We start from the raw sequence: 27,351 nt of genomic DNA, 5'->3' as shown, positions 1-27,351 counted from the left end.
CATCAAGATGGTAAAGCATCTCAGACGTCAACTCCTTGGCTTCCTGGCACCAGAATCCACCCTCCACCACAGAGACGGCTGAAGGACACCCACCTGCGATTCCCTTATCTCGCCATCCTCCTCCCTGCCAGCAGCCTCACAAGGCCAAAGGCAGGCTGGCGGGAAGGCGCTGACCAGCAAGGCCACAGGCTCCCCCTCCCTACAAGCAGCCACATTCCTCACAACCTTTAAAACCCCTTGCCTCCCACCTTTCAGCGATATGGGATGAATCTGAGAGCTCTCATCTCCGGGCTGACGTTACCCGAAATAAAAACCCTTTCCTTGCCATAAGCCTGGCATTCCCGTTTTATATGGCCCCTCTTGTGTGGCAGGTAAAGAACCTGCCTGTGTATCTGGGAACACTATCTGTGCCAAGGTTTGGAGTTTGAAATCTTGCAACAAGGTCCGAGTCCGTGGGGGTGTGGACAGCTGTCAGGGTTGGCCTGAGACACCGGGTTGTTGTCACCACTGCCCAGCCCAGGGCAGGTACACAATAGGTGCTCATTAAGTGTGAGCTGAATATAAAGACTCAAGGGTTCCTCCTTTAAAGGTAGGTTATTAAGAACTCTGAAGCCAGACTGCCCAGGTGAAATTCCTACCTCTGCCTCTCATTTTCTGGGAAAACTGGAGCAACTGTGCCTCCATTTCCCCATCTACAAAATGGGAATACTAACAGAACCATCCTTACCGTGTTAGCACAACGCCTCTTGCATATGGCAATCGCTTCATAAGATTTTGCTTTCTAAGAGTTTGTTAAATAATAAATTAATATCCAGTTACAGACCTACACTGCCCAACCCGGTACACATTAGCCCCACGTGGCTATTTAAATCTAATAAAATTAAACAAAGTTGAAAATTCCGGTCCTCAGTCGCGCACACCACATTTCAGGTGCCAGTGGCTACCATGGTGGACGGCGCAGACACAGAACATTCCCACCACAGCGCAAAGTTCTATTGGACAGCGCTGTTACAGACAGAAGATCAGCAGAAGGGCTTTTTTCCCCTAAACCATTGTCTGGGACACGGAAGAGAACAACTTGCATCAAACTTCAAAAAACTCACGGGCAGCGCCCGCCCCTCAAACACATGGCGGCGTCGCCACACATGCTTCTCAGACCTTCCCAGCGCCCACCCCATAAAAAGACGGCTATCACTGCATCCCGTTTGAACCCTGCACGGACTTAGCCACGCGGTCCCCAAACTCCACGTGATCCCACGCCCCGCGGTAATAGGACCGCCTCCTTATAACTCTCGCGATAACGTAGGCGGGCTCAAGGCTGGCCACGCCTCCCCAAGGTGAACTAGCGCGCCCCGCGCAGCGATGCCCTGACTATCGCGAGACAGCGTCAGCGACTTCCCGCCCTTCTGCCCTTCACCATCATGGCGGCCTCGGCGCAGTCTCCGAATCCCGTGCTTGGTTAGGGCCGCCCGTCAATCAGAGTATCGCCCAAGGCCCCGCCCCAAACCGTGCTTCCCCGCCCCTTTCCGTCACTTCCTCTCCAGCCCCTGCGCAATCGATAAGGAAACCCGGACGCCGCCGCGACTTTCTTTTTTTCAGGCGGCCGGGAAGATGGCGGACATTCAGGTGTGGGCTCGGGGCTGGCGCCCGGGCTGCGGGGCAACCCCCGGGCCTCACGGGCGCGTCCTGGAGAGCGGGCCCCGGCGCCCCAGTTTAGGGCTTAATCCCGGGCGTCCTCGATTTCCCGGGGAGCCATTCGAGCAGAGAGCGCCTGTCTCCATTGATCTAGATCAGCGCCTCCTAAACCCTGGGGGCTCCGCACTTGGGGTTTAATGGAGGCTCAAGGTTTTTAGGAGTTGTCTGCCTGAGACTCAAAGTTTTATGGGGTGGTTTTCTGGAGGCTTTGGGCTTTAGGATTAGTCCTGGGAGAATTGAGTCCTAAGGGGTCATCCAGGGAGCCCATCGTTTGGGTATTTTGAAGCCGCGTATATCAGATAAGGAGTGACTCTTGGGTGGGTGTCTGTTTCTTGGAGCATAATCCTTGCTGAAAGGTGTCCGGGGTGTTAGAGGGGTGATTTTGTGTCTCTGAGTCTTAAGGGGATTTCTGCAGGCGGTGGGAGGTGTGGAGCATAAATGCTGAAGTGACCCCGGGTTCAGGGTTGAGTCTGAATTAGAGGTGAATTTGGGGTGACAGTGTCTTAGAACGTAGTTCTAGGGCACTAGGCGTTGGAGGCCAGCGTTTGGGGAGTAAATGCCAGAGAGGATGGATCTGGGGGTTTCTGGGGACGGTTTCCAGGCGAGGCTGCTGCCCGCTCCGGACTCACCAGCTTCCTCCTCGTAGACGGAGCGCGCCTACCAGAAGCAGCCGACCATCTTTCAAAATAAGAAGAGGGTCCTGCTGGGAGAAACTGGCAAGGAGAAGCTCCCGCGGTACTACAAGAACATCGGTCTGGGCTTCAAGACGCCCAAGGAGGTACGGGGACCCGCAGAGGAAAGAATGAGACCCCAGTGTCCCCGCACGTGTGCCCAAGCTGAGTTGCCCTGCCCACCTGAGTCGCTGCTCCCGGGGCTGCTGGGAATTGTAGTTTGTGTCCCTGAGGCCACACCCCTTGTTCTTTCCAGGAACTACCTGTTCGAGGCTCACCCCCTTCTCTTCCTTATCCCTTCAGGCCATCGAGGGCACCTACATTGACAAGAAATGCCCCTTTACCGGTAACGTCTCCATCCGAGGGCGGATCCTGTCCGGTGAGTGAGGACCTCTGGGGTCTGAGGGAGGAGGGGCTGGGGACACGCAGGCTCCTGGTTCCAGGGGGCACTGGCAGATGATGTCTGTTCTCACGATGGTCTTCAGATGCCTGCCACGGGCACTGCTGAGAAAGCCGCTTGGCACAGCTGATGCCAGAAGGAGGGCTTCTTGGGAACTTTGCTTGGCAGCTCCCGATTCCTAGCATGCCCTGGGCTGTCCATGGCACCTTTCCCCAGGGGGCCTGACCCACCATCTGTCCCCTCCCCCCCAGGTGTGGTGACCAAGATGAAGATGCAGAGGACCATCGTCATCCGCCGAGACTACCTCCACTACATCCGGAAGTACAACCGCTTCGAGAAGCGCCACAAGAACATGTCCGTGCACCTGTCCCCCTGCTTCAGGTGAGCACGGGGGACCCCCAGGGAGACCAGGCGTGACGTGGGACCTGACTTGGGGGGTAACAGGATGCCCCAGCTGTCCCGTGGAGGTAGTGAGCTGTTGGGGGAGGCGGGAGTGAGGAGGCTGCTGTAACTAGGCAACCATCCTTGGGAGCGTCCAGTTCTTTGTTAGATGGAGACGCTCTGCCTTGAGAGGTCCCTGGGAGGGTTGGAGCATCCTCTGCAGCACTGAGCTGGATGCCTTGCAGATAGTTTGTGCTCACTAGGCACTGAGCTGGATGCCTTGCAGGTAGTTTGTGCTCACTAAACAATGACTAGGGATGGCCCGGCCCAGTGGTGCAGCGGTTAAGTGCACATGCTCCGCTTCAGTGGCCTGGGGTTTGCAGGTTTGGATCCCAGTCACGCACTGACGCACCGTTTGTCAGGCCATGCTGTGGTGGCGTCCCATATAAAGGGGAGGAAGATGGGCACAGGTGTTAGCCCAGGGCTGATCTTCGTCAGCAAAAAAGAGGAGGATTGGCATTGGATGTTAGCTCAGGGCTGATCGTCCTCACAAAAAACAAACAAACAAACAAACAATGACTGGGGGGCAGATGGAACTGGAAATGGGGGCTCAGTTGGGGTCTGGTGGAGCCAAAGCTGAGAAGTGAGGGAGCCGCCCTCCACCCCATGACACGGCCACCGCCCACCTCCCGCAGGGACGTCCAGATCGGCGACATTGTCACAGTGGGCGAGTGCCGGCCCCTGAGCAAGACCGTGCGCTTCAACGTGCTCAAGGTCACCAAGGCCGCCGGCACCAAGAAGCAATTCCAGAAGTTCTGAGACTGGACACCTGCCCGCTCCCCCAAACAAAATAAAGTTATTTTCCCAGTCATGGGCCAGGCTCAGGGTATCTGTGCCCTTATGGGGGGAGGGATTGGCCTTGGGAATTGAGCAAAGGGTTGACGTGAAAGGTGGGGTTCGTTTTCATCCTCCAGGGACCAGTCCTGCCCTCATCTCTGGGTGAAGACTGCCCCCCTCTCTGGATCTCCCTTCGGTTCTGCGCACCTTTCTTGGTGTCGGAATAAATAAGGCCTTTACCTGGCGTAGAGCTGCCCCCCCCCCTCCGCTTCCCCCCAAGTCTCTGGGGAGGAAATGAGTGAGGGCGGAGGCTCCTGGGTTCTGTAGACTTGTCTGGGCCCTTTCTGGTCTCCTTGGGGAGGGGGAGGAAGAAGTGCCACCCTCTGGGCCTCTCTGGGGGTTGGGTGGGCTTGAGGAGTTCACAGCTGCCTGACTGAGCTATGAGGGTCTTCCCTTCCACCTGGCTTCCCTGTCTCCCCTGACAGCCAAGGAGTGGGGCAGGAAAGTAAGGCAGGGGCTCCCCCTGCGAGCCCCACTGCCCCCGCCTAAGTGGACATTGGGCCCGTTTACAGATGAGCAGTCATCTGAGGGAGCAGGTTCTCTGCCTGCAGCCCTAGTGAGGAGCTAAGTTTCGGGTTCTGGAAACTTCCTTTTGCTGGCAAAATCCAAGTAAGGAAAATTGGCCTTGAGGGCAAGTCTCAGAATGAGGCCATGCTGGAGCCAGCCTGGAACCCAGCTCAGCAGTGTGGGGTTGCAGGCTGCTGAGAAATGCGTAGGAAGCGCCTGGAAGTGGGTCGAATGGGGAGAGGGACAGACCAGGTGGGGCGCCTTGGGTGAGGAGAGACACAGGAAATGGGAGAATGGGGACAGGGTCAGGCAAACTTAGGGAAAGAGGTTTCTGACAGCCAGATAGAACGACCTTGAGTGTCAGGGAAAACGTGGGAGGTGGGAGAGGTTGACAGTTGATAACAGGGAGAGGGGCCTTGAGCGTCAGATGCAGGGATGAAGAGAGACGGGGCAGAGAGCAGAGGGCTCAGCTGGACACGGAGCAGGAACCCAAACCACAAGCAAGGACAGACTCGGCTTTCAGAAACAGACCTAGAGGGGCCGGCTCCGTGGCTTAGCGGTTAAGTGTGCGCGCTCTGATGCTGGCGGCCCGGGTTCGGATCCCGCGCACGCCCCAAGGCACCACTTCTCCGTCCAACGCGAGGCCGAGTCCCACGTACAACAACTAGAAGGATGTGAACCTATGACATACATACAACTATCTACTGGGGCTTTGGGGGGGAAAAATGAATAAATAAAATCTTTAAAAAAAAAAAAAAAAAGAAACAGACCTAGATGGACCTTGAGCATCACAGAGTTAGAGGTGACAGGCATGGGGTCCACCAGGCAGGAGGGCGACAGGTGTAGACGAGTCAGAGAAACACCATGGAGAGGGAGGCAAGGACTCCTGGGATCCGAGGGGCGGAGACGGACGCGCAGAGAGAGAAGGGAGATGCTGGAGTCATCCTGCCGGCTTCACCCCTGGGGGCCCGGCGCTGCTGGGGTCCCCAGGTCCCTGCCCCCCATGCCTGTACCAGGGACTGAGGCGCAGCACTGGTACAAGGGTTGGGAGACAGGGCCGTGAGGAGAGAGGAGCCGCTGCCGCCTCCAGGGACGCCGCCTCTGGACCGGCCCGGTGGCTCCTTTTTACCCAGGCCCAGCGAGGGCGGGGGTTCCTGCCAGAGGAAGTGGGGCCGCATCAAAGAGGGCAGGAAGGGGCAGGGACGGGTCAGGAGGGGGCACCGCCCCGACTGTCAGCCTGCACACCCGCCCCACCCCGCGCTAGAGGGGTAGAGACCCTGAGAGAGGGGACGGAGATGGGGGAGTAAGATCCAGAGAGAGGAGGAGGGAGCAGTGACCCAGGAGGGACATGGATGGAGACCCCAGAGGGAGGGGGATGGGACGCAGAGAAGGACCCGAGGCTGCTCTGGTGGCCCCCTCCGCAGGTGTTTCCGTTTGGGGTGGGGATTCGTGTTTACAACAACAGCCCAGCTCCCCTGTTTCCTCCCAGCAGTCGTTGGGGCGTCTCCTTGGCACCCCACCGTGTTGGGCTACCTGGTCTCGGGTGGGGCACGGGCCTGGTGTGTGGGGGGACACCTCTGACGGGCCTGGAGGGTCCAGAGACCTCCAGGTGGCCCCAGTTCTCGCCTGAGGAGTGGGTGACACTGTATCTGCCCTTTTTAGAGCCGTGTGACAACAGAGATACAATCCCAGGCTCGGGTCACAGCCCCGTGCTTCCCCCTCCGCCCTCTGCCCACCACTTTCCCCTCCCTTCCTCTCCGCCTGCCCGCGCCCCTGGGACCGGGGCCTGGAAGCCTCTAACTGTGCCTCCATCTCTAATTCTCACAACCCCCTTCCACTTGGCAAAACCTCCGACCTTCCCCCTCACCCCTCCCTGCTGCGTTGTCCTACACAGACAGGTAAAACCTGTTTATGGTGTGTTTGTGTGTTATTGTATGAATTCGGTACAACATAGCATACCTACTTGTTTACCTGTCGGCCCCTGGAACGTGAGCTCCATGGGGCAGGATCCCCGCGTCCCCAGCGCCTGGAACAGTTGTAGATGCTCTGGACGTGTTTAGTTGAGCGAACAAATTCATTTCAAGTTAAAGCCTCGCATTCTCCCAGGTCTGAACACGAGCAGAATCCTCCCAGTGTGAGCATGGAGACTGTGGGCTCGGTTCCGGATTCTAGCCCTGTGGCTCGTCAGCTGTGTGACCCTGGGCAGGTGGCTCCCCCAGCCACAGAGCCTCAGTTTTCTAATCTGTGAAACGGGTTCTTGCCTCCCTGCTCCGTTGGGAGGATGAAATATGCTCACGTGTGTTAATGGGATAGAACTAGTTCTAGTAAGTGATACTTCTTAGCAAAGTAGTTATTCTGGAGCCCTGAGCCTGTAGAGAGGCCCAGTGGTGTCTTGGTAGAGCAGGTCCTGGGTTCCTTCAGACAGGCCCAAAGACAAGAGTCTTTGCCAGGTGGTCCCAGAGGGATTATATGGTTGTGGACTCCTGGGTCTATTAAAGCAAGCCCTGGTGGTTTGGCCTGGGATCTTGAGTCTGTTTTAGCGTGCTTCTGGAATGTTCTGTTGCATGCCTCTTATAGGAGGCCCCGGTGGCAGTGGCATTCTGCAAGGAAATTAGCTCCCCAGTTTCACAGCAGGGTCCCGGGTTTATGATGACAGCAGGCATCAGGCCTGTTACATGACAACAGGGCAGATCTCGGTGGTATCATAGTGTACCATGGCCCCGCACTGTCATACAGCCACGGGAATGTTCTGTTACAGCCAGACTGGCCATCACTGTTGCATTCTATTGTAGCGGGACCCAGGTATATGGAGTGTGGCGGGCCCTCGGGGCCTGTAACAGGCCCTGCTGGGGGTTGCCATACCCGAATTGTATTACAGCCGGCCCATGAGTATTAGCGTGTAGAGACAGCTGAATTCATTTACCTGGTCCCCAGGTCTGAGAGTGGAGTCTAGGGAAATGGAATTGGAGTGGCTGCCGTGTGTGTTTGCACAGCTGTGCCGTCATATTTTAGCACCACCCTGAGCCCATCCTTGGAAAGCCCCGGGTCTTGCATTACAGCAGGTCCCAGCTCTAGTACATATTGTAACAGAGACCTATGGATTGTTTCAGGGGTGGGGATAGATCCTTCTAGAACATTCTAGCAGGACACCAAGGCCATTCTGGAAGAGTTTTAGGGGCATATCAAACCAGCCCAGGGTCGTTCATTATTGCCTTCATTCATTCGTCTGGGGATGTGAGAGTGAGCAAGACAGATCCAGGGCCTGGTGTCTGAGAGCCCACGATCTAGTGTGACCCTGGGGACCTGAACAGCAGCCTGGAAGGGGGCATTAAGGGGAACAGGTGTTACTACTGTGCCCTACTCTGTGGCCTGCGCCAAGCCTTTGACTCGCCGAAGCCTCTCTACTGAGGTGGGCACAATTATTATCCTCCTTTTGCAGGTAAAGAAACGGAGGCTCAGAGAAGCCCACCTGCGAGAGGCAGGATTTGGTTTGGAACTCAGGTGTGATTGCCTCCTGGGGTCAGTAGGGGGCACTATGGTGTAGGTGGAAAGGGGACGGGGATGTTAAGGTGGCAGCGACTCAGGTCGCCCAGAGCTGCTGGGGGCCATTTATAGTACACAGACCCCAGGGGCCAAGGCGGCTTCCTGGGCGAGCTCCCCACGCAGTGAGAGCTCGTTCAGAGGGACCTATGCTTCATTTAATGCTCTGCTTGGACGTCATGGAAGTGGAACACGGGGCCCCAGGGTTTCATTTGGCTTCGGGTCCGCAGGTTAATAACCTGTCCTGCCACAGGCTTTCTGTTGCTTTATAGTGGGCCCCTGAGGACCTGACAGCAGTACTCCCGGGGTCTAGAGGGCACAAGCAGGATGTTAAAGCAGGACCTGGGGATACGACAGGAGACAGCAGATGCTGTACGTGGCTCCTGAGATGTAGCAGGACCCCAGGGCACCTGGAAGGGGTTCCCGGTGGGCATTAAGGGACCTTGAGGGCTTTTTCTTTTGAAGCTGGAAGGAGGGATGTTAGGGGGAAAGTTTGGGCAGACCTCTGAGAGGCCTCTTGGTGAAACCCTGGGGCCATATGACAGCAGAGAGAGGAGATTAGAATGGGGGCATTGTAGCAGGAGCAAGGGAGGGCGTCCTTGGTGACTGTGGTAGGCTGGATAATGGTCCCCCAAAGTTTTCTATGCTGTAATCCCAAAAAACCTGTGAATATGTGACATTACATGATAAAAGGGACATTGCAGCCACGATTAAATTTAGGATCTTGAGATAGTGATATGATCCTGGATTTTCGAGGTAGGACCAATGTAATCACAAGGATCCTTAGGAGAGGGAAGGAGGATCAGAGTCAGAGAGAGGTGTAAGGATGGATGTAGAGATCAGAGAGGAGAGAAGATGCTACGTGGCCGGCTTTGAAGCTGGAGGAAGGGGCCATGAGCCAAGGAATGCAGGTGGCTCTAGAAGCTGGAAAAGGCAAGGAAATGGATTCTCCCCCAGAGCCTCCAGAAGGAACCAGCCCTGTGCACCATTTCAGATGTCTGACCTCTGGAACCGTAAGGTCATACATTTGTGCTGCTTTAAGCCACTAAGTTTGTGGTCATTGGTTACAGCAGTGATAGGCCACTAATACAATGATCTGGGGTGTGTGTGGATGGCGCTGATGCAGGATCCTGGGGCGCGCGTGGATTTTCCCGGAACCCCGCAGGACACTTGGATGGCTCTGGAACACAGTAGAGCAGGCCCTGGGTGTGTTTTAGCAGGAATCTGAAGACTTCATGGTAGGGCTAAGAGGCATTCTAATAGGGTCCTGGCAGGACCCAGAGGGCTGAGAGGGGACTCCCCAAGGCCGTTTTGGCAACCCTCAAGGCCACACGAGGGAAGGCTGTACCCATTTTAGTAGGAACCAGGGGATCTTCTGAGCACTCGGGGGAGAGTGTTGCAGGGTCCTGGGGACATTTTATCAGGAACCCAAGGACTTTTTGACAGGAGCCAATGGGTATTAGCATAGGGTCCCGAGAGGTGTTGAAGTCACAGCCTACGGGGTTATAGCAGGACCGAGGACACCTAGAGGAGATGCCCAGAGACGGTGAGGCAGGAGCTGGAGGACAGTCGAGCAAGATGTGAGCATTCCAGAAGGACCTGGGGCCACCAGGGCGGTGCATTAGGGTCTTGGGAGCATGGTGGCAGAACCCAAGGACTTGTCATCAGCGCTCTAGTGGCATTATTTTAGGGTCCTAGGCAATGGAGAAGAATCGTGGGGGGTGTTTTAACCATTAGAGGAGGACCCAGGGTGTCTAAAGGTAGCGGGGCCTCCTGGGTGAGGGGGCAGCGGTCTCGTCTGATGCGGGGCCGTGGAAGGGGCATGATGGCGAGTTCCTGGGAAATAGCGGAGGTTTCTTGCCAGGGAGGGAGGTTATGGCAGGTCCTGGATGGTCTGTCTAATTGTTTCTGTCTATCTGTTTACCTCTGTCTGTATATCTGTCTACTGGTCCATCTGTGTATCTGTCTGTCTGCCTGCCTGCCTACTTACCTGTCTATTTTTCTGTCTCTCTATTTATCTGTCTGTCCATCTGTCTGTCTACCTGTCCATCTGTGTATCTATCTGTTTGTCTGCCTGCCTGACTAGCTACCTGTCTATTTTTCTGTCTATCTATCTATCTATCTATCTATCTATCTATCTATCTATCTATCTATCTCCCTCCCTCCCTCCCTCCCTTTCTCCCTCTCTCTGTCTGTCCATCTGTCTTTCGTGGGGAGGTTCTGGATAGGGCAGGGCCTGGTGAGGGACAATAACAGAGAGAACCCAGGAGTGGGTTTGGGGACCCTGCTTAGCTTTACACCAGAAAGTGAAGGATCCAAACAGGCTTGGCCACGGGGAGGGGCCCAGGGCTGAGGGCACTTCAGGGCCCTCCCAGAGCGGGTGGCAGCAGTGGTTCCGTGAGGGCTCAGGACTGGTTTAGCTGGATTCCAGGGATGGGGTGGCTGATTCTGTGGGACATCAGCGTAGGCTCCTGAAGACGTTATCACTGGGTCTCAGGACACTATCAGGGGACCCAGGGAGCAGAGAGTGGGGGCCTGAGATTAGTAGAGACCCAGGAGCAGGGTGGCGGCCTCGGGCCATGGTCCTGCAGGAAGCCGGGAGCGGCATTAAAGCTGGTTGTTACGGCAGAGCCGTGAGGGCTGCACTGGGGCCCCCTGGAGCAGTGCAGCAGACGCTGGACCCGGCCACAGGGTCTTAATGGGCAACAGGCCTCAGAGTGGGATGACAGGGATACTATATTAGGGCTCAGGGAGCATTTAGATGAGTTCCGGGCCATCTTAGGGTGAGACCCAAGCAGGACCTCAGGGGGTTGGTTTTCAAGCTTCAAGGAAAAGTATAGCAGGTCCGGGGGGGTGGGTTGTCACGGGACAGTGACACTTTAAATCAGGGTCCAAGGAACATCCCAGCACAGTCCTGAGGGCCTTTAAAATGAGAGCCCAGGGGCTGCTGGAAGAGTGCCCCGGGACACAGCTGGATCCCAAGGGACGTGGAGGGGACAGCTGGGCACGGCAGCCTCCTCGGGGTATTTTAGGAAAGAACAGCAGGTGCTGTAACAGCATTCATGGGACGTGAAAGCAGGATCCTTCTGTATCATTACAGGCGGACCCTTGGGTGGGTTAGTGGATATTCTAACAGAACCCAGGGAAAGTAATGAAAATCAATGGAGGCTCCTCAATAAATCGAACATAGGTTTGTCACCTGTAATGGTTAATTTCGTGTGTCCACTTGGCTGGGCCGCAGTGCCCAGATGTTTGGTCAAACATTACTCTGGATGTACCTGTGATGGTGTTTTTGGATGAGATTTACACCGGAATCAGTGGCCTCTGAGTAAAGCCGCCTACCTTCCATAATGTGGGTGGGCCGCATTCAATCAGTTGAAGGCCTGAATAGAAGAAGAAACTGACCTCCCCCAAGCAAGAGGGAATTCTGCCACCTTTGGACTTCTTCTGCACGATCAGCTCTTCCTGGTTCTCCAGCCTGCCTGCCTTTGGACTTGAACTACGACTCTTTCCTGAGTCCCCAGCCTGCCGACCACTTGTATCAGATTTTGGACTCGCCAAGCCTGTACGATCCTTGTGAGCCAATTCCTTGAAATAAATCTCTTTCCATATGTGTATATATACATCCTATTGATTCTGTTTCTCCAGAGAACCCTGACTAGTGCATCATATGGTCTAGCAATTCCACTCCTGGGTATATATGTCAAAGAACTAAAAACAGCTGTCCAGGGGCCGGCCCCGTGGTGTAGTGGTTAAGTGCCTGCGCTCTGCTGCTGGTGGCCCAGGTTTGGATCCTGGGCGCGCACCGAGGCACAGCTTGTCAGGCCATGCTGTGGTAGTGTCCCCTATAAAGTGGAGGAAGATGGGCACGGATGTTAGCCCAGGGCCAGTCTTCCTCAGCAAAAAAAAAAAGAAGAGGATTGGCATGGATGTTAGCTCAGGGCTGATCTTCCTCAAAGATAAAAAAATAAAATAAAAACAGCTGTCCAAAAAAAAAAAGTCCAAAAAACATTGTACAAAAACATTCACAGGGCCGGCCCTGTGGCTTGGTGGTTAAGTGTGCGCGCTGCGATGCTGGTGGCCCGGGTTCGGATCCCGGGTGCGCATTGAGGCACCACTTCTCCGTTCATCCTGAGGCCGAGTCCCACATACAGCAACTAGAAGGATGTGCAGCTACGACATACAACTACCCACTGGGGCTTTGGGGGGAAAAAATAAAATAAATAAAATCTTTAAAAAAAAAAAAAAAAAACATTCACAGCAGCATTATTCATATAGCCAAAAAGTGGAAACAACCCAAATGTCCATCCACTGATGACTGGATAAACAAAATGTGGTAGATCCATAAAATGGAATATTATTCAGCCATAAAAAGGAATGAAGTTGATACATGTTACAATGTGGATAAATCTTCAAAACAGTCTGCTGAGTGAAATAAGCCAGACACAAAAGGCCACAATATTGTAGGATTGCATGTATCTGAAATGTCCAGAATAGGCAAATCCATAGACACAAAAAGCAGATTAGCAGCTGTTAGGGGCTGGGGGGAGGAGGGACTAAGTGTTTGTGTGTGGGATTTCCTCTTGGGGTGATGAACAGTTCCCGGAACCAGACGGTGGTGATGGTTGCACAACGTTGTCAATGCACTTCATGTCACTAATGGTAGATCTTATGTTTTGTGCATTTTCCCACAATAAAACAAATGAATGGAAGCGTTATAGCCTGAGTGTGGGCTGGGGGGGGTGACTGGGAGTGATTTCCAAGCGTGGTCGTGGTATATTGGGACTGTGTTATTGAGGTCATCTGAGGTCATACTAAAGAACTGCAGGAGCACTTTAAGGGGACACTTAAGGGAGGAGTCCGAAGGAGGAAATATAGAAGCATCTGGAGACCTTCCATTACAGCTGGAGCTAATGGAGGCATGGGCCGTACAAGGGGGTAAGAAGGGAACCCACAGAGATCTCCCAATTTTGAACTCCGATAATGTTTATTCTCCACTTTGTCATGAATTCGCTGGGTGGCTGACACCCTCTAAATAAAAAATCGGAGCGGCAGAGAAAGAGACAAAAAAAAAAAGACAAAAAGTTTCAAGAGAGGCAGAAACCAGCACTCCGAGAGGCCGGGCGCGGGCCCGGGGTGTGCCCTGCAGCTGGGGGCGGGGTTGGATATTCCCGGAGTCGGGGAGCCGTCTCCGGACAGGATGTGAGAGAGGAACTGGGGTCTCCAGTCACGGGAGCGGCCAGGCGGGAAGGGCCGTGGCTGCCGTAAGCGGGGCCGGGGCCCGGGTCCTGAAGGACAGGCTGGGGTCGGGGCGCCCGGTCCGCGGGAGGGGGGACCCCAGGGGGGAGGGGCCGAGGGAGGAGGGCTGGGGGCCCGGACTCCAGGGTCCGAGGGCGGAGGGGAGCGGGGTCCCGGAGTCCCCGGCCGGCGGGAGGAGGAGGAGGAGGAGGGGGAGGAGGAGGAGGGGAGGAGGAGGAGGGGAGGGGGAGGAGGAGGAGGGGGAGGAGGAGGAGGGGGAGGAGCAGGAGCAGGAGCAGGAGGCGGTGGCGGGGCGCGCTCCGAGAAAGAAACCTCAGCCTCAGCAGGCTCTGTAATTAATTAACCACCGGGGATCCCGCTAAGGGGTGAAAGGTCGCTGAGGAGGAGGGCGCAGTTGTCACCCGCCTGGACCGAGCCCGGAGCCCACAGCCCTGGTGGCCGAGCAGGGGGAGGACGGGGCGGGGCGGGGGTCCCGAGCAGTCACGCGCCCCCTCCCGCCCAGGTCGCCCTCTCAGGATGCGGGTCCCCCCTCTTCTCCTCCTGCTCTTCCTGCTGCCTGGGACCCTGCGCGCAGGTGAGGGGCCGTCGGGCCGGGCGGGGGGCGGGGGGCGCGGGGCGCGGGAGGGGGTGGCGAGCTGCGCCGCCGGGAGCCCCGCGAAGGAAGCGAATGCTGAGGTTTCGCTCGAGCCCGGCGCCTCCTCCGCCGCCGCCTTTCACATTGTCGATCGCTTTCTCCTCCCGCGTCCATGTGCCCGGAACCACCTGTCCCCTTCTGTCTGGGTCTATCTGCCTGACTCTGGGTCGTGCCCCGACTCTGGTTCTGTCCGCCCCTCTCTGAGTCTGCCCCCCAATCTGTCCCCTCTTCCCTGGGTCTGTCCCCCCTCTCTGGGTCTGTCCCCTCCTCTCTGAGCCTGTCCCCCCCTCTGGGTCTGTCCCCCCCTCTCTGAGCCTGTCCCCTCCTCTGCATCTGTCCCCCCCTCTCTGAGTCTGTCCCCCCTTCTGGGTCTGTCTCCTCCTCTCTGAGTCTGTCCACCTGACTCTGAGTCTGTCCTCCCTCTCTGGGTCTGTACCCCCCCTGGATCTGTCCCCTTCTCTCTGGGTCTGTCCCCTCCTCTCTGGGTCTGTCCCATCCTCTCTGGGTCTTTCCCACCCTTTCTGGGTCTTTCCCATCCTCTCTGAGTCTGTCCACCTGACTCTGAGTCTGTCCTCCCTCTCTGGGTCTGTCCCCTGTATCTGGGGTTGAGTCTTCTCTCTCTCGGAGTGTCTGTCCCGCTCCCAGTCTAGCCCCCACCCCCTTCTGCTCTCTTCACCTGTTTCTCTCCAGCAGAGAACCATCTGTCCCTCCTGTACCACTTCACCGCCGTGTCCTCCCCTGCCCCGGGGACTCCTGCCTTCTGGGTGTCAGGCTGGCTGGGTCCCCAGCAGTACCTGAGCTACAATAACCTGCGTGCCCAGGCTGAGCCCTGCGGGGCGTGGGTCTGGGAGAACCAGGTGTCCTGGTATTGGGAGAAAGAGACGACAGACCTGAGGAACAAGGAGAAGCTCTTTCTGGAAGCTTTCAAAGCCTTGCAGGAAGAAGGTGAGACTGGGACTCCTGGGTCTAAGGGAGGAGGGGCCCCCGGCTCGGAAGCCCTGCTCACGTGTGTGTAGGCGCCCCCGGTCCCTACACCCTGCAGGGCCTGCTGGGCTGTGAGCTGGGCCCTGACAATGCCTCGGTGCCTGTGGCCAAGTTTGCCCTGAACGGCGAGGAGTTCATGGAGTTCGACCTCAAGCTGGGCACGTGGAATGGGGACTGGCCCGAGTCCCTGAGCATCAGTAAGAGGTGGGAGCAGCAGGCCGACGCCATCAACAAGGAGAAGACCTTCCTGCTCTACTCCTGCCCCCACCGGCTGCTGGGGCATCTGGAGAGGGGCCGCGGAAACCTGGAGTGGAAGGGTGAGCAGCCTCCCGAATCCCTCACCACCACGATCTCTCCATCCCCGGGGGCCCCGCCTCAGGCCTCCTCCTCTCCCCAGCCTCTTCCCTGGCTTCCTGGCCTCCAGTTTCCCCGCTGCAGCTCATCCCCCACACAGCCCATAGGCTCTTTCTGTACCCAGAGCTGCCCCTGCCCCTCCCCTGCTCACAGCCCTCCATGGCTCCCCAGTACTCCCAGCGTAATGTCCTCATCAGACCTGTCCAGCTTTACTTGCCTCCACCAGGCACATGGCACCCCTAGCCACTCCACATATGAGCAGTATCTTCCCTCTAAATCTTTGCTCGGGCAGCTCCCCCACCTCCCACCTCACCCACTCCCCCCCACCTCTGATTAAATCCCAGACATCAGAGGATTTCATTCGTAAATGCTTTAGTATGTAACTCTGTTCCGTAAGGGCTCTTTAAAACAATGCCACAAAACCATTATCACGCCTACAAGTAATTAACTACGTTCCTTAACACGGTTAAGGACCCGGTTCGTGATGACATTTCCCTGATCGTCTTATCCGTGTGTTTTTAAAGTTTGAATCAGGATCCACATGAGGTTTCAATGAGTCTATCTGTCTCTTCAGGGTCTTTTTCTTATTGTCGAGTTTTAAGACTTCTTTGTATATTTGAGATCCCATCCTTTATGGGATGTGTTTTGCAGTTATTTCCTCCCAGTCTGGGGCTTGTCTATCCCTTCTCTTCGCAATGTCTTTTGCAGAGCAGAAGTTTTTGATTTTAGTAAAGTCTAGTTTATCACTTTTTCTCTCATGGATTGTGCTTTTGGTGGTGTATCTCAGAAATCATCACCAAACCCAAGAACATCAAGATCTTCTCGTATAATATCTTTAGGAGTTTTGTAGTTTCGTGTTTTCCCTTTAGCTCTGTGATCCATTTTGAGTTAATTTTTACGATCTTAATTTTTGTGACCTTCACTGTCTTTTAATCTATCGGTCGCCCTATTTCTCTGGGTCTTTTTTCTTTGCAATTTTGCTTTGAGGAAAGGGAGTTGTTTGTCCTCCTCAATCCCTGAGATGTTGCTGAATGTGATCCTTTTTCTGTTCTCCTGTTTCTCCTGTAAACTGGTAGCCCCCGATGTGGAGGCTTGATCACGTTCCAATTCGATTTTTCTGGCAAGAAAACTTCCTGGGTGGTTGGCGTGCGTGTCCGTGTGCACGGGCCCTGTCTGTCTGGTCGTCTCTGTGCTGTTCTGGCGCACCATCGGGTTCAGGCGTTGTCATGAAATTCGCCGTCAGGTTTTCTCCTAACGGTGTTCGCTGCCATCGGTGACCCTTGCCTTGCTCCGTTATTTCATTAGGAGTTACAAAGCAATGGTGTATTCGTTTGCTTGGGCTGCCATAACAAATACGACAGACTGGGTGGCTTAAAGAACAGGAATTAATTTTCTCACAATTTTGGAGACTGGAAGTTCAAGATCAAGTTGTTGGCAGGATTGGTCCCTTCTGAGGCCTCTGTCCTTGGCTTGCAGACGGCCGCCTTCTCCTCGCTGTGTCGTCACGTGGTCTGCCCTTCTCTAGGTGCATGTCTGTGTCCTAATCTCCTCTTCTTACAAGGACACCAGTCATATTGGCTTAGGGCCCACTGTGATGACCTCATGTAACCTTAATGACCTCTTTAAAGGCCCTATCTCCAAAGACAGTCACATTCTGAGGTACTAGAGGGCAGGGCTTCAACTTAATGAATTTGGGGGGACTCAATTCAGCCCATAAAAGATGGCATTCTAATTCTTTCATACCTTCTTCACTCATTTATCTGGAATTCTGAAAAGAGGGTCATCAGCTATCAGCTTTCAAGGGGACCAGTTAAGTTTTATTTTAAGTATTACTATGAACTCATGGATCTTATGTATGTTAATCCATTGAAGACCTTATTCTTTTTTTTTTTCTAATTTTTGTTTATTTATTTTTCCCCCAAAGCCCCAGTAGATAGTTGTATGTCATAGTTGGACATCCTTCCAGTTGCTGTGTGTGGGACGCGGCCTCAGCATGGCTGGAGAAGCGGTGCATCGGTGCGCGCCCGGGATCCGAACCCAGGCCGCCAGCAGCGGACCGCGCACTTAACTGCTAAGCCACGGGGCCGGCCCTAAGACCTTATTCTTTTGGAAGCTCACATTGAACCATCTTACACTATTGAGAGGGTCTTCAAATTGGCTCCTGAGTCTTTTCACATGACCCTACTAATCTTTTATGGCTTCCTTGCAGTATGCAATGAAAGGTCTCCAGGTCATCTGTTCTTGCCCGGCCCCAGTCCTGGAATGAGCCATTTCTCCGTGGAGCCCTGGTTCCTTTGAGTGGGAAATAGTATTTAGAGACTACAATCTAGTCACTAGTGGTGTTTATTGCTGCTGGATTGGTGATTGTAAGCCTTTTCAGTGGACAGAGCTAGAAAGTAGACATTTTATTTTATTTTTAACTTTTTATTTTGAAATAACTATAGATTCAAATTTTATTTTTATTTTTAAATTTTTTTTAAATCTTTACATTTATTTATTTATTTTGGTGGGGAAGATTGGCCCTAAACTAACATCCGTTGCCAATCTTCCTCTTTTTTCTGAGGGAGATTAGCCCTGAGCTAACATCTGTGCCCATCTTCCTCTTTTGTATGTGGAGTGCGGCCACACATGGCTTGATGAGCGGTGGGTAGGTCTGTACCCGGGATCCGAACCTGCACGCCCCGGGCCTCTGAAGCGGAGCCCGTGAACTTGACCACTACGCAACTGGGCCGGCCCCTAAATTTTTTATTTTATTTTTTTAATGCGATATACTTGACATATAACATTGTGTAAGTTTAAAGTGTACAATATGTTGAATGATACACGTATATATTACAATATGATTACTACCATAACTTTAACTAACACCCTCTATCACAGTCGTATAATTATCATTTCTTTTTTGTGGTGAGAACATTTAAGATCTAGTCTCCTAGGAATTCTGAAGCGTATAATGCAGTATTGTTGACTATAATCACTATGCTGTGCATTAGAGCTCCAGAACTTACTCATCTTCTAATTGCACTCCACGCTCGTTGCAGCGTTATTCACAATAACAAAGATATGGAAACAAGCTAAGTGTCTGTCAATGGATGAATGGATAGAGAAGTTGTGGTATATATATACAATGGAATATTATTCAGCCATGAGAAAGAAGGAAATCCTGCCTTCTGCAGCAACATGGATGGACCTTGAGGGCATTATGCTCAGTGAGATGTCAGACAGAGAAAGACAAATACTGTATGATCTCCCTTATATGTGGAATCTAAAAAAAGCCAAACTTATAAAAACAGAGTAAAATGGTGGTTACTGGGGGCTGGGGGTGGGGGAACTGGGGAGATGTTGTTAAAGGGTATATACTTTCAACTGGAAGATGAATGAATTTTTGTTTTTTTTAAGTGCAGTAAAATACACATAAAATTTACCGTCTTAGCTGTTATTAAGCGTATAATTCAGTGGCATTAAGTACATTCACGTTGTTGTGCAGCCATCACCACTATCTATCTCCAGAACTCTTTTCATCTCGCAAAACTAAAACTCTGTCCCCATTAAATGCTAACACCCCATTCTCCCTTCCCTCCACCCTGGCAACCTGCATTCTGCTTTCTGTCTCTATGAATTTGACGAGTCTAGGTACCTCGTATAAGTGGAATCATACAGTGTTCATCCTTTTGTGACTGTCCTATTTTACTTCACATAATGTCCTCAGGGTTCATCCATGTTGTCGCATGTGTCAGAATTTCCTTCCTTTTTAAGGCTGAACAATATCCCATTGGCTGTATACACCACATTGTGTTTATCTGTTCATCTGCTGATGGACACTTGGGTTGCTTCCACCTTTTTGCCTATTATGAAAAATACTGCTATGAACATGGGTGTAAAAATACCTCTTCAAGCCCCTGCTTTCAGTTCCTTTGGGTATATACCTAGAAGTGGAATTGCCCGATCATGTGGTCATTCTATTTTTACTTTTTTGAGGAACCGCCATACTATTTTCCACAGCACTGCATTATTTTAAATTTCCACCAACAGTGCACAAGGGTTCCGACTTCTCCACATTCTTTCCTCAAATTTTATTTTTTAAAGGGAAAATATATCATGAATTCATGCTGATATTGACAAGTCACATTTAAATTTGCGGGGTTCTTACTTAAAACTTCTTTGATTTTGTGTTTGTATTTCTTTTGCTTTACTCTGAAAATTTTGGTTCCTCATGACATTAACATAATTCCTTACTTGCTCTATGCTAATATGTATGCGTGTGTTATTACCAACAATCTGATTGATTACTGAAAACAAGTAAAAATTTCTTGGCAGTTTTTTGGTCCTTAGATTGTACCATAAAGTGATATCGAGTCAATTTAATGTGGTTTTTTTTTTTTCTCCCCCAAAGCCCCAGTAGATAGTTGTATGTCATAGTTGCACATCCTTCTAGTTGCTGTATGTGGGACGCGGCCTCAGCATGGCCGGAGAAGCGGTGCATCGGTGCGCGCCCGGGATCCCAACCCGGGCCGCCAGCAGCAGAGCGGGCACTTAACCGCTGAGCCACGGGGACGGCCCAATTTAATGTGTTTTAATGTTATTTGAATTAATTCCCGTCTCTGTGAAAACATCAGCTTGATGAAGACTTAGGTTCATTTATTTCATGCTGCTTTTCAGCTTTAGATATTGCTTTTCTTTTATCTGTTGTTTTCACATTTTTTGACCGTTTTGCAAAACAGAGTTCTAGAGTGGAATCTATGCGGCCAGGTGCATTCACAGAAGTCTGTTTCCTGTTCCTCTCCCCTCCACCCTTTTCCTTCTCTCCCTCATGGATAATAATTTTTTCATTTTTGACTTGTACTTCCTTTTTTTTTTTTTTTTGTGAGGAAGATCAGCCCTGAGCTAACATTCATGCCAATCCTCCTCTTTTTGTTGAGGAAGACTGGCCCTGGGCTAACATCCGTGCCCATCTGCCTCCACTTTATATGGGACGCCGCCACAGCATGGCTTGACAAGCGGTGCATCGGTGCGCGCCCGGGATCCAAACCCGGGCCGCCAGCAGCAGAGTGCGTGCACTTAACCGCTGCGCCACTGGGCTGGCCCCTGTTCTTCCATTTTTTAAAAATATAAGCACATGGAGTATATATCCAGAGAGGTCTTTCTACACCCACATCTGACTCCACCCTCCGCTGGCTCACAGCCCACGTGTGGCCCCCCGGACGGGTCCCAGCCCCTTAGCCTGGCGATCACAGAGCCTTTCATTATCTGGTGACAACCGACCTTTCTCCCGGAGTTGTATACAGTGACTGTTCCTCCGAAGCCCCTCCTCCCCAGGCTGTTGGCCGTTTCTAGAACACAACAGGCTTTCTTGCAGTTGCCTGGAATGGCCTTCTTCACCTTCTCCTACTGGCCAACTCAAATCCATTGCCTCCTCCTCAGGCCCCTTCCTCAGCTCAGACCCATCCTCCAACCCTGGACCATCACCACCCCAGCTTCCTCCTGGCCACTGGCCTCTCCCCTCCATCCACTCCTGGACACAGCTCGACTCCAAAGGGGCCTTTGTAGCCCCAGAGCTGACTCTGCCCCTCTTCTGCACACAGCGCCCCCGTAGCTCCCAGGACACGGTTTAAATCCCCCAGCCTGGCACTGAGGCCGCGCATGGCATGGCCTCCATCCCTCTCCTCAGCCTCACATTTCTCCCTCTGCTCCACTCAGCCGGAGTTCCTTGAGCTCACACCCACCCTCCCACTTCTTCCCCTTCGCCATTCTCCTTCCTGGTGTCACAGCCAGGGAGATGCCTCTGGCTGTAAGGCTTTCACTGGCCTCTGGGCTCCCACAATGCCTGTGTGACCTCCCGGACAGCACACATCCCTCTGAACTGCAATTACATGTGTCTGGGGAATTCTCCAGGGCTGGAATTAGAGCTCTTTTGTCCTCAGAGTCCCCCACATTGCAATCCCAGCTTCCATCACGTGCCTCAATAGAGACCACCCTCTACATAGCAGTCGGAGGAATATTTTAGAATATAAATGAGCTCCCGTCCTTCCACGGCTTGACATCCTCCGATAGCTTCCACTAGTCTTAGACTAGAATCCAAATTCTGCTCATGGCCTGCAAGATTTGCATGGTCCGGCCGCCCTCCGCCACTGTAATTTCACAACGCCCCAGCTACAGTGGCCTTCTCCCTTTCCTCCAGCGTGTCAGGTTCTTTCCCTCCTCAGGGCCTTTGCACCTGCTCTGCCCTCTGCTTGCGATTCTCTTCCTTGGGATCCGGCCGTGATGGGGTCCTTCTCATTCTTCAGGTTTGACCTTGGATGTCAGCTCTTCAGCAGGGCCCTCTCTGACCACCCTGGGCAAGATCCAGAACATTCTCAGCACTTCAGGAGACTTCCTTATGTCCCCTCCCATTCCGTACCCCCAAGGGTAACAACCAACCTGATTTCTATCACCATAGCATTGCCTGATCTGGAACTTCATATAAGTATGAGCGTGTGGTCGTTTGTGACTGGCTCCTTTCACTCAACTTGGTGTCATGAGCGTCATCTCTGTTGTTGTGAATATCCGTAGTTCATTATTTTTCATTGCTGTGTTGTATTCCATTGCTTGGTTCATACCTCAGTTTACCAATGAATGGTTTATTTCCAGTTTGGGGCTATTAGATATAAAGCTGCTATGAACATTCTTCTACCTGCCTCTTGATGAATCTATATTTTCATTTATTTTGAGTAAATACCCATGAGTAGAATTGTTGCATCATAGGGTGGGCCTAGGTTTAGCTGTAGAGAGTAGTGCTAACCATTTTCTCAAAGTGGTTGAACCAATTTTATGCTCCCATCAGCCATGTATGAGAATTCCGGTTGCTCAGAGGCTTGCCAGAATTTGACATTATCTGTCTTTAATTTTAACCACTCTGGTGGGTGTGTAGTGCTGTCTCATTGTGATTTCGGTTTTCATTTATCTGATGGCTAGCGATGTGGAGCACTTTTTCCCATTCTTTGCCATTTCTGTGTCCACTTTTTTGGAGTGGCTGTGTGAGTCTTTGGCCTATTTTTAAATTGGAATTTTTGTCTTTTTTTCTGATTGAAGTTCTTAATATATTCTAGATATGAGTCCTGTGGATATATCAGATGATTCTATTTGAAATAACTTCTCCCAGTCCACAGCTTCTCTTTTCACTCTCTTAATGAAACCTATTGATGAACAAAAGTTCTTAATTTTAAGGAAGATCCATTTATCCGTCGTTTGTTCTATAGCTCTTTTGTGTGTTCTCTTTAAGAAATCTCTCCTCTCCCGAAGTTGTGAAGGTATTCTCCTGTGTCTTATTCCAGAAGCTCAATTGATAAATGGCTTTCACATTTAGCTATATGATCCATCTCAAGTTAATTGTGTGTAATGGTGTGAGGTAAGGGGTCAAGGTTCATTTGTTCCTCCTGTGGATATCCCGGTGACCCAGTATCATTTGTTGCAAGACCATCATGCCCTCTCTCTCACTGACTTGGAGTGGAGCCTTTTTCCTAAATTAGGTGTGGATCTGCTTCTAGACTCTCTCTTTTGTTCCACTGATCTGTTGGACTCAACTTCTGCCAATATTTAACCCTCTTTTCTTTTTTTTGTGAGAAAGATCAGCCCTGAGCTAACATCCATGCCAATCCTTCTCTTTTTGCCGAGGAAGACTGGCCCTGAGCTAACATCTGTGCCCATCTTCCTCCAATTTATGTGGGACACCGCCACAGCGTGGCCTGACAAGCGGTGCATCGATGTGTGCTCAGGATCCAAACCGGGCCACCAGCAGTGGAGCGCGTGCACTTATCTGCTATGCCATGGGGCCGGCCTCTCACCCTCTTGATTAATGTACCTTTATAAAAGGTTTTGCTATCTAGTACATAGTATCTAGTATTTACCTTAACTAGTATCAAGTTAAGTTCACCAGCTTTATTGCCTTGGTTTTTCTAGGTCATTTGCATTTCTATATACATTTCTGCCAAAAGAAAATCCTGCTGGAATTTTGATTGTGGTTGAATTGTGTCTGTAGATCAATGTGGGGAGAACTGACATCTTAACAATATTGTCTTCTAATCTGTGAAAGCAGTATAGGCCTTTGCTTGTTTAGATGTCCTTTAATTTCTCTCAGTAATATTTTGTAGATTTTAGTGTAGAGGTCTTACATCTCTTTGGTTAGGTTTATTCCTAAGTATTAGACATTTTTTTGACTTCCATAAGTGGTAATTCTAAAAATTTCATGTTCTAATTGTTTGTAGCTAGTTTATAGGAATACTATAGATTTTTATATATTTCCTTGTCTCCAGAAACTTTGCTGAATTCACTTATTTCTCTTTTTTTTTGTGAGGAAGGTCAGCCCTGAGCTAACATCCATCCTAATCCTCCTCTTTTTGCTGAGGGAGACCGGCTCTGAGCTAACATCTATTGCCAATCCTCCTCCTTTTTTTTTTTCCCCTAAAGCCCCAGTAGATAGTTGTACGTCATAGTTGCACATCCTTCTAGTTGCTGTATGTGGGACACTGCCTGAGCATGGCTGGAGAAGTGGTGCGTCAGTGCGCGCCTGGGATCCAAACCCGGGCCGCCAGTAGCAGAGCACGCGCACTTAACCGCTAAGCCATGGGGCCGGCTCCCTTCACTTATTTCTTGTAAGTTTGTATAGGTTCTTTTGGATCATGTCATCTTTGACATGTTTCATTTATTTTTTTCCTCCAATTTTAATAACTTTTATTTCTTTTTCTTATCTTATTGCACTGGCTAGGATCGACAGTACAATGTTGAATAGAGTGGTGATATTGAACATGATTATTGTCAAACTCACAAGGAAAGCATTAAACATTTTACCATTAAGTATTATGTTAGTTATAGCTTTTTTGTTGATGCCCATTGTCAAATTAAGGAAGTTCTCTTCAGCTCCTAGTTTGCTAAGAGGTTTTTTTGTTTTTCTTTTCTTTTTATTTTGAATGGTGCTGAATATTGTCAAATGACGATTTTGCTTTTTCCCTCTTATTCCAATGTGGTGAATTATATTAACTGATTTTCAAATGTTAAACCAACCTTGCAGTCCTGGAACAAACTTCACTTGATCATAATCACTTATATTATCCTTTATGTAAATTGCTCGATTCTATCTGCTAATAGTTTGTTTAGGGATTTTGAGTCTATTTTCCTGCGAGATATTGGTCTTAAATTCCTTTTCTTGTTATGTCCTTGTGAGGTTTCGTTATTAACGTTATGCTGGCTTCATAAAATGTGCTGGGAGTGGTTTCCTCTTTTCCCTGGAGGAATTTGTATAAGAGAACTATTCGTTCTTCCTTAGTTGTTTTGAAGAATTCACCGACAATATCATCTGGACCTAGAATTTTATTTGTTGAAAAGTTTTACATTATGGATTAAATATTTTAAATAGTTATAGGACTACTCGAGTTTTTAATTTCTTCTTGTGTCAGTTGCAGAAGGTTGTATTTCTAAGGAATTTGTCCGGTTCATTTAAATTTTCAAATGTGCTGGCATGAAATTTTTCATAATATCCTCTTACAATCATTTTAATGACTGTAGGGTCTGTCTTATATTCCCTCACCACAACACTTTTACAGTTTATTTCCCTTTCATTTATTTGTACACAAATATTTCTCTCTCTCCCCTTGTTAGAACATAAGCTTCATGAGGACAGGGACTTCTGTCTGTCTTGTCCACTGCTGTGTCCCCTGTGCCTAGAAGCATCTGGCACATGACAGATGTCTATTGTAGGAGGGAATGGATGAGAGATGGCGTCTTGAGGGGGATACCCTCACGCTGCATAGCTTGGGTCTCTAAGTCCTTCCGTCTTTACCACTATATTCTCCAGGCTCCGCACAGTGCAGGGCACATGGTGGGGGCTGCTGGGTATAGTGGAAGGAGTGGAGGCCTCTCTCTGTCCCTATACAGCCCTGCCCTGGGCCTGGCCCTGGGGGTTCGTGGGCTTGGGGCTTAGGCCTGTCTGCCTGTTTCTCTGCAGAGCCACCCTCCATGCGCCTGAAGGCCCGACCAGGCAGCCCCGGCTTCTCTGTGCTCACCTGCAGTGCCTTCTCCTTCTACCCACCGGAGCTGCAACTGCGATTTCTACGGAACGGGCTGGCAGCTGGCTCCGGTGAGGGCGACCTTGGCCCCAACGGCGACGGCTCCTTCCACGCCTGGTCGTCACTAACAGTCAAAAGTGGCGACGAGCACCACTACTGCTGCTGGGTGCAGCACGTGGGGCTGGCACAGCCCCTCACTGTGGAGCTGGGTGAGGGCCCACTGGGTGATGATACTTCCTATTTCTGGCTGCCTTTTGCCCCTCTGCTGCAGCAATCCTTCCTGAGTCTGACCACCTTCCAAGCTACTGCTGCCAGTCCTTCTTGAGTCTGACTGCCTTGTGCCTGCTATTGCCAATTATCCCAAAGCTGGCAGCCTTCTGTCTTATGCTGCTTGTCCTCCCCAAGTCTGACTGCCTTCCGTCCTGCTGCTGCTGGCCTCACTGAGTCTGGCCACCTGTTAACCACTATGGACAGTCCTCCCCAAGTCTGACCACCTTCCATCCTGCTGCTGCTGGTCTTCACGGAGTCTGACCATTCGTTGTCTGCTGCTGCCAGTCCTCACCAAGACTGACCATCTACTGCCTTGCTACTGCCGGTCCTCCATGAGTCTGACCTACTGCTGTTCTGTGCTCTGTGCCTGCCCCTCCTCTCCAAGTCAGAACAACACCCACGCTGCTGCCACAGGTTGCTTGGCCGGTGTGACTGAGACTCTTGCTGTGGCTGGTTTACATCCAACCTGGAGCATTCTGCCCCGACCCAAAACATAAGCAGAAGCCTCTCCTCTGCCCATACCTACTTCCCGAAACTTGGTGCTGGGATTTCTGAGGTTGGGAGGGACTGAGAACCCCCAGTCCCCTGTCATGACTCAGATGGGGTAGAGCGTCCATTCAACATCTCACATTTTCTGGCCGCAGAATCACCAGCCAGATCCTCGCTGCAAGTAGTTGGAGTCATCATCGGCGTCTTGCTGCTCACGGCAGTGGCCGCAGGAGGAGCTCTGCTGTGGTGGAGGATGAGGAAGGGGCTGCCAGGTGTGGGGCAGGACGAGGGAAGAGCCTCAGAGAGAGGGACAGAGACCCGGAAAGAGATGGGCACACAGTCCTGGGGGGGACAGAGATCTAGAGAGAGAGAGAGAGAGACTCAGGGAGAAGTGGGGACAGAGAACTGGAGGGAGAAACAGACTCAGAGGGGGATGGAAACCCACAGAGTAAAACAGAGAGTGAGGGTGAGAAAGACACACACCCAGGGAAACGGGGGGGGGGGGGGGGGGTGGGCAGTCAGAGACCCAGAGGAGCTCAGAGATTCTGATGACCTCCCTTCCTTCCTCTTTCCTCAGCCCCTTGGATCTCTCTCCGTGGGGACGATATAGGGGCCCTCCTGCCCACTCCTGGCCTGCCCAAGGATGCTGACTCTTAGAATATAAAATGCATTCCCAGCAACTTCGTGACCCCATCCCCCAGCCTGGCTGCTACCAGCTAATGTAGTCAGGTCCCTTTCATGCCGTGAGACCTCGTGATATCCTGGTATTTCTGAGCCTCCAGAAGGAGTCCTGAGCCCAATGCCCTTCCTCTGGATTCCTCCTCCTGTGGTCTGCCTCAGTTTCCCCTCCCGATATGTATAGCTCTTTTCCACCTCCACGTATTACATGAATTTGGGCCCGAGGCATTGTGTTCTCATCATTTCAACTTTTTAGGCAGGGGAGGTAAGAGAATGGGTGGGGGGAATAAATGGTGTAAGCCCTGGGCTTCAGATCTCTCCTGCAGCTAACGTGTTGCGTGGCGGAATCTGCAGTTTTATATACCAAGTCATGTATTTTTCATTCATTAAATTTCACAAATGTTTACTGAATGCCTACACTGTGCCAGGCATTTTGAGGAATTGTTGGCTGGAGTCTGACCTGAATCCTTCTTGGTGGATCAGAAGAGAAGAGTTGTTCCCTCTTTGAGGGAAGGGGTGCTTCCTCTGGCCCCTGGGTTCCCCTCTTTCTGAAAC

General features: G+C 51.7%; 2 protein-coding genes and 1 non-coding gene across 4 annotated transcripts; all 3 read left to right on the top strand.

Annotated features, from left to right (window-relative positions):
- The first annotated feature begins 1,472 nt into the window (after positions 1-1,472).
- On the top strand, positions 1,473-4,018 carry RPS11 (ribosomal protein S11). Its single transcript, XM_004440282.3, has 5 exons — positions 1,473-1,626; positions 2,342-2,473; positions 2,670-2,745; positions 3,018-3,147; positions 3,843-4,018. Exons 1-5 carry the CDS (start codon positions 1,612-1,614, stop codon positions 3,964-3,966), a joined length of 477 nt encoding a protein of 158 aa, XP_004440339.1. The 5' UTR covers positions 1,473-1,611; the 3' UTR covers positions 3,967-4,018.
- LOC147912822 (small nucleolar RNA SNORD35) lies at positions 2,818-2,905 on the top strand. Its single transcript, XR_015549653.1, has one exon. It is a non-coding gene; the product is annotated as a small nucleolar RNA SNORD35 (small nucleolar RNA).
- An 8,925-nt stretch (positions 4,019-12,943) lies between the features above and the next one.
- Positions 12,944-27,020, top strand: FCGRT (Fc gamma receptor and transporter). 2 transcript variants are annotated; one of them, XM_087421359.1, is made up of 7 exons: positions 12,944-13,029; positions 13,853-13,924; positions 14,678-14,929; positions 15,001-15,285; positions 25,299-25,568; positions 26,274-26,390; positions 26,696-27,020. In XM_087421359.1, the coding sequence occupies exons 1-7, from the start codon at positions 13,005-13,007 to the stop codon at positions 26,773-26,775; spliced, it is 1,101 nt and encodes a 366-aa protein (XP_087277485.1). In that variant the 5' UTR covers positions 12,944-13,004; the 3' UTR covers positions 26,776-27,020. The 2 variants fall into 2 exon arrangements, with proteins under 2 accessions (XP_087277485.1, XP_087277484.1); XM_087421358.1 differs by having other exon boundaries at positions 14,675-14,929.
- Positions 27,021-27,351: the final 331 nt, after the last annotated feature.

Source organism: Ceratotherium simum, chromosome 33 (assembly GCF_057802395.1).
Source record: "Ceratotherium simum simum isolate JZ-2026a chromosome 33, ASM5780239v1, whole genome shotgun sequence".
NCBI lineage: Eukaryota > Metazoa > Chordata > Mammalia > Perissodactyla > Rhinocerotidae > Ceratotherium > Ceratotherium simum.
This window is presented reverse-complemented; position numbering and strand designations above follow the sequence as displayed.

Excerpts from the sequence above, each read along its gene's own strand:
- RPS11 (XM_004440282.3), top strand. Across the intron at positions 2,474-2,669 it reads GCTTCAAGACGCCCAAGGAG|GCCATCGAGGGCACCTACAT; the intron begins GTACGGGGACCC and ends TTATCCCTTCAG. Across the intron at positions 2,746-3,017 it reads CCGAGGGCGGATCCTGTCCG|GTGTGGTGACCAAGATGAAG; the intron begins GTGAGTGAGGAC and ends CCTCCCCCCCAG.
- FCGRT (XM_087421358.1), top strand. The coding sequence starts at position 13,005 with ATGGAGGCATGGGCCGTACAAGGGG. Across the intron at positions 14,930-15,000 it reads CAAAGCCTTGCAGGAAGAAG|GCGCCCCCGGTCCCTACACC; the intron begins GTGAGACTGGGA and ends ACGTGTGTGTAG. Across the intron at positions 15,286-25,298 it reads CGGAAACCTGGAGTGGAAGG|AGCCACCCTCCATGCGCCTG; the intron begins GTGAGCAGCCTC and ends GTTTCTCTGCAG.